The sequence below is a fragment of the Barbus barbus genome (genome assembly GCF_936440315.1).
Source record: "Barbus barbus genome assembly, chromosome: 46".
Taxonomy (NCBI): domain Eukaryota; kingdom Metazoa; phylum Chordata; class Actinopteri; order Cypriniformes; family Cyprinidae; genus Barbus; species Barbus barbus.
The window spans coordinates 2,835,996-2,846,615 of record NC_136724.1 but is presented as its reverse complement, the minus strand read 5'-3'; the positions used below and the strand labels follow the sequence as shown (position 1 = coordinate 2,846,615).

The window sequence follows — 10,620 nt, the reverse complement described above, 5'->3', positions numbered from 1 at the left end:
AAAAAGGAAATGGTTACATACAGTAACATTACAAAACTCAAACATCATTTGCTGAGTATAATCCCAGCCGCTAAAATAAATCACCTCTGCATTTGTGAAAAATATTGGCATGTTTTCAAACAAACATTTGCATAGTGCAAAACAGAAGACCTTCTTGCCTCTGCATTGCTCGTAGTCAAACAGATACATAGAGCATACAACGCTTGGAGAAAGCACAGCAAAGCTGGACTTTGGTTAAAATGACCGATAGTTTATCTCATATGTGTACACTATAGACTTACTACAGACCTACTTTACTTTCAACCCAGCTGATCTCTGTCCTCACACTGAGAGAACTAAACATTTCGTTTTGAAGTCTTCCATCACTTTATACTATGGAAGCTTTTCTCCGCCACGGGCCAAAAATAAAAATAACAACAATATAATTGCGATTTTTTTTTTTTAAATCTCACATCTAATAGGAAAAAAACAAATTCTGAATTTTTCCCTGAATTATGAGTTAACAAATGTCATTGATGAATACTCTCCTATCAAACTACATTTATTTGTCCCAAATGGAACCGCTGATTGTCCATAATTCATTGCGGTGTTGTTTTCTCAGTGATAAGCCTCTTCATTCCAAAGAACTTTTGCAATAATAATAAATGGCTTGACTCATTTCTGAAAGAAAACCAGCTTAAAGTAATATGTGTGATTCCCTGCATCATTTGAGTTTACACAAAAAGTACATTCTTTCATCATTTACTCATCTTCATGTCATTTCAATGTGTATGATTTTCTTTCTTCTGTGGAACACAAAAGGAGATGTTTGGGAGAATGTCCACGCTGCTCTTTTCCATACAATAAAAACACATAGTAGCCTAAAGAGAGGCTGTCAAGCATCAAAAGGGGCAAAAAAAAATAAAAAATAAACACAGTACCTAGTATAAAGTCTTCTGGAGTCTGTGTGAGGGAAAAACAGTCCTCTATAGCTCCCACATCTGATCTGCAGAGTCAAAAGTGTCAAATTTCATTGGTTCCGTGTGTCTGGACTTTTGAATGGCCTGAACCGAAGGAAAATATATGGAAGTGCAGCAGAGGCCTACGGGTAAGTGCTGTGCAGGTTAAACCTCAAGATCTCAAGTGGCGCTCTGGCGACTGATCCCTGTCGAGTAGGACCGCAACAGAAGCTTGGTTCCTCTTCAGCATTAAAAATATAAACAAATAAAAAGGTAATTCTGACTAAATGCTAAAGTTATAACTGCAAGATGTAAACTCAGACCCCCCCCCCCCCCCATTTTTTTCACAGAATAAAACACAAAGAAGGAATAATAATTACAATCTGTATCACAATCATGCCTTTTCTTCTTAGAACTGCAAGTTCATATCTCGCAAATCTGAGTTTTCTGAAAGTTTCTGAAAGTCTCATTTGTGAGATAAAAAGTCGCAATTACCTTTTTATCTTGATTTTTTTGTTCCTATGACAGAACAGTCTTCAATTCAAATGTGACATGACTGCAGAAGACAAGATTTTTAGCAAATAATAACTTAAATTTAGTTTGTTCCTTACACTAAATTGTGTGATATTAGAATTTTCGAACATAACAGATCAGACCACATTTATGGCACTTTTATGGTGTTTTTGGGCTCAACAACCCTCATCCACTTTCTTTGAGCAGCTTGGACATTCTGCAAAATATCTTTCCACGAAAGAAACAACATCAAACGGGTTTGGAACAACATGAGGGTGACAAAATGATGAAGGAAATGTATTTTCTGGTAAACTGTTTCTAGGACATGTATGACTGTATATATTCTTCAGCCTTGAGCGCTGAAACCTCTTTGACGGCAGTAAAAGTTGAAACGCGCAATGAATCCTTGCGTAAGAGCGCACCACTTCATATCGCGTGGAAAGCCGGGGTCTCGCTGGATGACGAGCTGTGGTACTTCAGGGAATAGTTCATCCCATCGTTGTTGTCCCAGAACTCAGAGTTATCATCCCTCAGGTACACGGCGAAATGCACAGCAGCGCTCGGACCTAAGAAAGGAGGCGTGAACATGGTGAAGGAGAAGCGCTCTCCGCGCGTCTTGAGCTCTGTGGGCACGGGGATGGCTTGCGCATCCACGAACGACAGCCAGTCGTTGAAAGTATACCTGACCCCGACCTCTCTCCTACCCATCGCCCGTATGATTCCACGGACGTCAAACTGCGTGACCGTGACGCTTTCCAGCGCGACGCGGCAGCGCGTCAGCCGCGTCTCCAAGTCACCGGTGTCCACGGGCGTCTTGAACGCCGGGACCAGATAGTCCAAAGCCAGAGAGGACTTGATGTCCACGCACAAGTCATCCATGAACTCCCGGTCCTTGTGGAGAGGGAAGCTCTTCAGCCTGGTGAAGACTTTGGCTGGAATCTGAGGATCGTCGCTGGTGCTGAAGTGCTTGACGCTCGCCAGATTCAAGCCGAGCGCGTCCGCGAACATCACGCGTTTCCTGCAGTTCTGGGAGATCTGGTGGTACAGGTTCGCCTGCTGTGGATACGAAGGTAAGGACTTGGCTCTTCTCCTGTCTTTCAGATACTCGGGTATCTCCTCGGGTTGAAGATCATCATCGGAGTCCAGTCCGTTCTCCATCTGCTCCTCCTCGTTCATTATGTCCATCATTCTGGGTTTGTAATCTATAATGACAGAATGTGTCATTCCAGGAGAATCACTCCAGAGGCGCATATATGAGCGGTCATATATTGGTGGTTTATAGTAATCAGTTACATGCTGGTTACGCCCACCGCTGCTGTATATAGACAGATAAATGGAGTGAATTCAGTGTGTCAGAGAGAGAGAGAGATGTCAACATGCACCTCTACACACACAACTTATTCAGCTTAAAAAAAGTAACTCTATGACGTTTCCATAAAGAGACATTTCCTCAAGGTCAGGGGGATATTTAAATCCAGGCACTCCCATCTAGATGCAAAAAGCAAGATTTCGGTAAAGAATATTACTATGACTGATTGTAATGTAAAGCATTTTTTTATATATATATACATACAATCTCTATTGTGTTATGTAATTCACTGACATCTCAGAAATAGCCTAAACTAGCATATTTACACTACATACAATACATTAAATAAACTATAAATACACATTTAATATACTCCAGATATACAGTATTTGGGTGAATCTGATGAAACCTGTAAAAACCATGTGTGGCCCATTTCACTCTGAAATCAAATTTTATTTTATTTTTTTTAAATCTAATCTAATATTTAATGTATAATGTAAAAGATTTACACTTAACAGCAGTTCAGCACTTTTATTGATAATATAATTTATAAATAAATAATTTAAAAACTTTTTTTTTTAATTCTAAATTATAACATGACACTGCATTTGCTTATAAATAAATGAAATAAATGAATAAAGTACATGCTGTAATGTGAAAATGTATAGTGTGCATAATGTGTTATCTAATTCACTGACCATCTCAGGAATAACCTAGTACATACCTAAATATACATTTAATATACACCATAATATATTTGGGTGAAAATAAATAAATGGAACAACTGGGCCATTAAAATTGTTTGCATTGTGACATTATTTCAATGATTGAGCTTATTTGTTATTTCCCTGTTTAGTAATATAACATAACAGTTTATTTATTTACTATAAATACATAAACATTTACCACAATGTAACATTAAAGTCCTTTATTTATATTTAATAATAAATAAATAAAGTACATGTTGTAATGTGAAAAGTTTTTAAATGACCTATACAACAGTTCTTGGCTTTAGATTTCATTGCTCATGCTGCGTTCCAACAGTTTTCGTATATGGTATAACATCACTGGGAATGGGATTTCTCACACTTTATATCACTCGACTCGTCTGTTGTCGTTGTGTGTGTGTGTGTGTGTGTGTGTGAAAACTGTTTTCTCTCACTCCACAGTCACTCAGAGCATGCTGTTCCAGAGCCGTGTGCTGCTAGTGACATGTAATGCTTGATGATCCAACAAATTATGGAACTATTTATTAACAGACCATTTTTTTCTCTGAAATATAAATGACTATTAACTCCTTGTTTATTGAAGAACAGCACATTCACAATCATGCCTTTGGTCTGAATATCAGCATGGCACTCGAGACCAACGGGAAATGGACATTCAGTAAAGTGTCAAGTCACTATTATTTGTATAGTGCTTTTAATAATGCAAATTGTGACAAAGCAGCTTTACATCAACTTAATATAAAGCTGGGTGGCTTTACATCAGCTTAACAGTATTTAGATGGGAAATAGTGTGTGGAAATAGCGTCATTCTCCTCTGGCCAGACAAAACCAGCAGTTTAAATCTAGGCTGCAGCAGAGTCAGATTGTGCAAAGGACTCATCTGGTTCCTGTGGTCTTGTCCCGATGGGTCTTCACTGGGGATCCGCTGACGTTCAGGGCTGTAGAGGTCATCTCTAGGTGCTGATCCACCATCTGATCTGGATACGGACTGGATCTGGGTGTTAGGTAGATTGTTCCAGCGTTTGGGCACTAAATAGGAAAACAGGTGCTTGTAAAGTGGTTTAAAAGGAAACATTTATAGTGCAGTTGGTGGAAATGGCCAAAAGGCATCAGCGCAGATGTAACCAGCAGAAAAGTAAACAGGCTACAAAGTGTCCGTATGTGGCTCGGCGTCAGTACACCAGCTTCCCTCTGGCTGCTGTCCCAGCTAATGTCCACAGGTCAGTGAAATCTTCAAAACACGCTGTTATCACAGACAAAACAAACACACTGTTACAACACCATTAATGTCCACACAACACGAGTTCACAGATACACTTGACCTAATATTGCTTTTTATTTACTCGTTTACGTGTAATGAACACAAGTACACAGTCCAAAGCAGATTGAATGTAATTACAGGCTCTAAGCACAATACATGATATGATGAGGGCTTTATGATATTTAATAATCATCATCAAATCTGATATTTAATATGAGAATATATCCTGGCTCTACATTTAAAGCTGTTTTAACTGTAACACACTTGGACTGAACACAACAATTACCACATCAGATCCTTATAAGGAATATGAAAGAATATGAATATAAAACAAAGCTTTTGCAATGAGGTTGTAGCAGCTCTACTTCACCAGCAGATGTCAGTGTTGTAACATTTCTAACATAATTATGGTGAGCTCAAAACTATTCCTCACTTCTGAATGTCATTCCATTGGATAACGAAATACCAAAGTGGATATCTGCACTCAAAGGAACAGTTCACTCAAAGATGAACAGATTTATGTTCTTGATAGGAACAGACTTGGAGAAATGTAGCATTCCATCAGTGTCTCGGCAATGGATGCTCTGCAGTGAATGGGTGCCGTCAGAATCAGCTGATAAAAACATCACAAGTAATCCACACCACTCCAGTCCATCAATTAACATCTGGAGAAGACCAAAACTGTGTTTTTAAGAAAGAAATCCATCATTAATACAGTGTACTTTTAACTTTAAAATCATAATCCATAATAATGCTTTCTCCAGGGAAAAAGTAATCTGGTCTGAAATATGCATAGACCAAGCACTGTTTACAAGCCCAAACAGTCTAACAGCTCTAAACAGATATATGCATATGTGGTGCATATATCTGTTTAGATATATATATCTAAGATGTATATATCTGTGCATTTTGATTGACTGTTTCACCGGAGGAAGCGTTGTTATGCATAAAATTTCCAAGTGCCTTAATGATGGATTTGTTTCTCACAAACACGCAGATCAGCAAACTTTCAATTTTGGGTGCTTTCTCAGAGCTATAGCTTAACATTTCTAAACCATTCACCAACAGGTTGTAAGGTGATTATTAGTGCGTGTATGAAGTCAGTTCAATGCAATGACATTCATTCATATTACAGGACAGGACCATTGTGTATGAATAGGTTCCTAATAAAATCTTACATTATAAAAATGCATGTGCATAATTTTGTACTGAAATAAATTCCCAGAAAGTCACATAATCAGTTTCTTTGTTTATTGGGACACAATAAAGCTGAATGATTTGTCTCCTGCATTCAGTCAACATGACATAAAACACTGGCACACGTTACAACGAGTCATTCTCTCAGCTGTTAGCATTAGTGTGGACAGCAGTGAACACACACTGTAAACATCTGGAAGGATGTTTCTATGGGAAAGCTGCTTGTATCTTATATCAAGTATATTACATTCATTTTTATTAAACAACGAAAAAAAGGGAATGTACAAGCACCGTTCATGTTGGTACATTGATATGCATTTAAATGGCACATCAATGTGTAACTGGCAGCCAAAAATATGATTATAACCGTGTTTCACTTCACAACTGATAATAACATGGAGATTGTCTAATAAAGCACATCATTATATTTTTGGTTAGCTAGGTTGTGTACAATCACATGTTGAGTTCATATTTCACCCCAAAGACAAAAGAAAAACAGGAAATATATAATCACAGTGTATATAAAATCAGTTAAACACAAATGACCCTAAAAACTTTAAAATCTAATTTCTTGGGGGTTTTTTACTTTTGATTTTGGGGATAAATATGAATTTCATCAGATTCACTTTGCTAGCGATCAATAAGCTTGCAGAATATCCAGTGAATCTGTCAGAATTGGCATATTAATGACTAAATAATGACCTGATTTGGTTAATAAACAGTAACACTTTGCATTTTATTCATTCGTTTGTTTGTTTGTTTTTTGAGAATTTGTACTTTTGTATAATTTCTCTCTGATCCAACTACATTCATCTTGCAGTGACATGAACATTAATGACATTTGAAGTGAAACTAAATGATTTCTTTGTGGAACAAGATGTCATCTTTATGTATGTGATGATATTCTGTATATTCCCCACTTCAGCATGGACATTTCAACTGAATTAATGGTGTACACATATTATTACACAACAGAAAATAATTAGACAATCGAAACTTCATCTTGAGTATGCATATTTATAATGCTAGATCTAAAATATCCTTTCATAAAAACATCTGCATATATCAGTATTTAAATCTCCATGTGACAACAAACTAACACAAAAGTTGCCTTCATTAGTAGAATCGTTATGGTAATGGGAAAACCTGAAATGGATTGTGGGTACTGTAGCTGTAAGCACAGAGAGAAAAACACCCCATCATGCCTCCTCTGCCGTGTATATACGGTACATCAATGTGACGATTACTGCGGCGACAGCAGGTATCAACCAGTTTGACCACCAGCTGGAACGAGAGACCAAATGGAAGGTTAGGAACAAAGCACTTGGTAATTAACTTGAATTATTCATTGGAATCTTGCTATTTCTGTACTACAATGGAAAGTTTCAAGTGAAAACAAGAGAAAACAGACTCGCATGATCAATCGCACAACAATAAAAAGTTAACATATCCACATTTCTTAAAACTTTTAGCTTTGTGTGCATTACCTTTATGCAAAAACCTTGGGTTATTCTTAGACAAAGCATTTGGTCATTGATTTGAACTTACCTTGTGCTTCCTTGTGCGGTCGTTACAAGTGATTCCTGTGAAACAGAAAACCAAATGTGTGTTTAAGTGTTTCCATCCAATGCAAGTCCAAAACAAAGACACTGCAGAGTTTGTTAAAATCATAAGCATGGAAAAAAATACTATTTGAAAAATTATTTACGTACTGGTTTGGCAAGCTTGTCCCTGTCATCCTGCGAGAAATGCAGAGGAGGAGAGGCATGAATAAAAATATCACAGGCTTTTGCACACATTGACATTTGATCAATTAATCAGCAAGTCTTACCGAGCACACAGTGACTAAAACACATAAATCAGCTTTACATAGCTTGTCAAAATAACTACTAATCAGGGCCGAGCAAAATTCACAATGTATATATGGGACCCTAGACCACAAAACCAGTCATAAGGGTCAATTTTTGAGCTGAATAAATAATATTTCCATTGATGTATGGTTTGTTAGGACTGGACAATATTTGGCTGAGATCTGAAATCTGAGGGTGCAAAAAAATCTAAATATTGAGAAAATCACCTTTAAAGTTGTTCAAATTAAGTTCTTAGCAATGCATATTACTAATCAAAAATGAAGTTTTGATATATTTACAGTAGGAAATTCACTAAATATCTTCAAGGAACATGATCTTTACTTAATATCCTAATGATTTTTAGCATAAAAGAAAAATCCATAATTTTGTAATAATACAATGTATTGTTGGCTATTGCTACAAATATACCCCAGCGACTTAAGACTGCTTTTGTGCTCCAGGGTCACATATGTATTTTATATAGCTTATCCATAGTGTGTGTAAATATATACAGTATTTACATTAATGTTCATTCTAATTTATTTATAACAACTTTTTCTCTGTGAGAATATCTTTTTAAAATTCTCTGCAGCTCTATTCCAGCATTTAGTGTCACCTGATCCTTCATAAATCGCTCTAAAATGCTGATTCGCTGCTTAAAGGGATAGCTCACCCAAAAATGTAAATTCTGTCATCATTTACTCACCCTCAAGTAGTTCCAAAGCTGTATGAATTTCTTTGTTCTGCTGAACACAAAGGAAGATATTCTGAAGAAAGCTTGTAACCAGGCTGTTTTGGGGCACCATTGACTTCCTTTATGTTCAGCAGAACAAAGGCATTCTTTCAGGTTTGGAACTACTTGATGGTGAGTAAACGATGACAGAATTTTCATTTTTGGGTGAACTGCCCCTTTAAGAAACATTTCTTTATATTATGGAATTTTAAAAATAGATCTTTTTCCAGGATTCTTTGATGAATAGAAAAGTTCAAAAGAAATATTTTGAAACATTATAAATGTTTTACTGTCACTTTTGATCAAATTAATGCAGCGATTAAAGTATTTAAAAAAAATAAATTGCTAAATAAAAATATTAATTTCTTAAAAATATATATTAGGATTCAAATAATCTAATCTAATAAATGATACGTGTGTCTGTTTGCATTTCTATAGGTTGTATTTCAAAAAAATATTTGTGTCATTCAAAACAAAATATTTTATTTATTAAAAAATATTTAAATTATTATTTAGATCTATGAATTTCTTTCCATTTTAATTCTGCTTCTTTAAATCTGAATTACTGTGGATCACGAATGGTGCACACAGCCCAGAAACTGTCTGATAGCATCTGTGCTGAATCTGGCCTCATAAATAGGAACAAAAATGGATTCCAGGTTATGATAGTATCTCAAGCACCTGTATGTCTACAAAAACATCTCGGATTTCATGAGATACAACTGATCTGATACAGTCCAGGATGAGAAATCAAGACTTTTGTTAGATCATTCCCAGATATCTCAGGGGAAGTCAGTGACGGCTGCAAAGCAACACGTGCAAAACAGATTTTGAAAAACATGCAAGGTGCAATTTAAAAATACAGCCACTGAAAGCTGCCCATCTTGTTTTCTACTTTCATTACGAGTAAAAATAGAGTATATTGTGAGAATATCTGTTTCAATTTATTTATCAGAAAGCATACAGGAGCTTATCTGACACTATCTGATGTCTTAATGCTGTACCAGCATCTTCTTCACAACTTTGCTCAACAATAATACTGTGTTCTGGCAGACTTACCGGATGCAGCTCTCCTATGAGCATCGAACTGGCCATCTCTCGTGCATCTGTCGAGTGGCCGACATCTTCAAAACTCTCTGTGGCATCTCCACCCGCCTGCTCTCGCAGCACCTCCTCTCCACCCGGGTGCTGTGAACAAATACACCAGATGATCAGGTTTAAAGCAAACCCACTAATCATGCTTACTTATAATACCATGTTGACCTTTGAAAACACACAGGAAATGATCAGTAGATTTATGCAACTCAAAATACCTTGCGTGTATGTTTAGATTACTAGATTAGGTAGTTCTCTTCATCTAGATAATATGGAAAGAGGTGAAATGTTAGGTTAGGGTGGTTGCATAATCTTTTACAGCAAGGCAGTGTGTGATGCAACTACTGCTTCCCATCATTTCAATCTGATCAAACTTTATAAAAAATAACTGTGCATTTGATCTTTAAACGAGTTATAGCAGCTTATAATGTATTTCAACATGGTTATTGCACTCATGCTAATTCCACACTATTAGTTGTAATCTCTTAGGTCCAACTTTGAGGGCACTTGGCAAAGGTCACTCCACTCTATTCTCACTTTAAGCACACTTTGTACTTCAGGAGTTTTGAGATGATCTTTTATAAACACGTATATGTTATTCCTGTACAGTGCAAGTCCTATGCTAGTTCACACAATGTAATACATATACACAATGCATGCATTACACAACGACAATCTATTAATGTTAAGGTTTCTGGCACCAAATTGTTGATTTGACGCTGTTTTATAAAACTCACCTCCTCGAGAAACTTCGTGACGTCGTACACTTTATTATGAATGATAATCCATGTGTTTTTAAAAGAGTTCCGTTCCTCCACCTCTGACAATCGATAATATTTAACACACTTTTCGTCTGTTTCGTTGTTTTCCATTGGATTGTTTAAATGTGTGTTATTTGTTCGGAAGGTTAGAGAAACTCTACGAATCGATCACTTCACGGTCTTCAGTACTGGACTAACAGGCAACGCCCATTCCGCTCAGGACGAAATCTGATTG

The 10,620-nt window shown here is 36.6% G+C and overlaps 2 protein-coding genes across 2 annotated transcripts; both read right to left on the bottom strand.

Annotated features, from left to right (window-relative positions):
- Positions 1–1,730: 1,730 nt before the first annotated feature.
- LOC306864800 (protein phosphatase 1 regulatory subunit 3G-like) lies at positions 1,731–2,684 on the bottom strand. Its single transcript, XM_079409034.1, has one exon. The coding sequence runs from the start codon at positions 2,673–2,675 to the stop codon at positions 1,878–1,880; it is 798 nt and encodes a 265-aa protein (XP_079265160.1). The 5' UTR covers positions 2,676–2,684; the 3' UTR covers positions 1,731–1,877.
- Positions 2,685–4,042: 1,358 nt separating this feature from the next.
- On the bottom strand, positions 4,043–10,619 carry LOC306864759 (cytochrome b5-like). Its single transcript, XM_079408974.1, has 5 exons — positions 10,362–10,619; positions 9,589–9,717; positions 7,659–7,685; positions 7,495–7,529; positions 4,043–7,230 (listed from the first exon to the last, which is right to left on the bottom strand). Exons 1-5 carry the CDS (start codon positions 10,494–10,496, stop codon positions 7,146–7,148), a joined length of 411 nt encoding a protein of 136 aa, XP_079265100.1. The 5' UTR covers positions 10,497–10,619; the 3' UTR covers positions 4,043–7,145.
- Position 10,620: the final 1 nt, after the last annotated feature.

What these genes read in the sequence shown, in the direction of transcription:
- LOC306864800 (XM_079409034.1), bottom strand. Translation starts at nt 2,675, where the DNA reads ATGACACATTCTGTCATTATAGATTACAAACCCAGAATGATGGACATA.
- LOC306864759 (XM_079408974.1), bottom strand. Translation starts at nt 10,496, where the DNA reads ATGGAAAACAACGAAACAGACGAAAAGTGTGTTAAATATTATCGATTG. An exon ending in TCATAGGAGAGCTGCATCCG is followed by an intron (nt 7,686 to 9,588) that starts GTAAGTCTGCCA and finishes CATTTCTCGCAG; the next exon opens with GATGACAGGGACAAGCTTGC. An exon ending in ACCGCACAAGGAAGCACAAG is followed by an intron (nt 7,231 to 7,494) that starts GTAAGTTCAAAT and finishes CTCTCGTTCCAG; the next exon opens with CTGGTGGTCAAACTGGTTGA.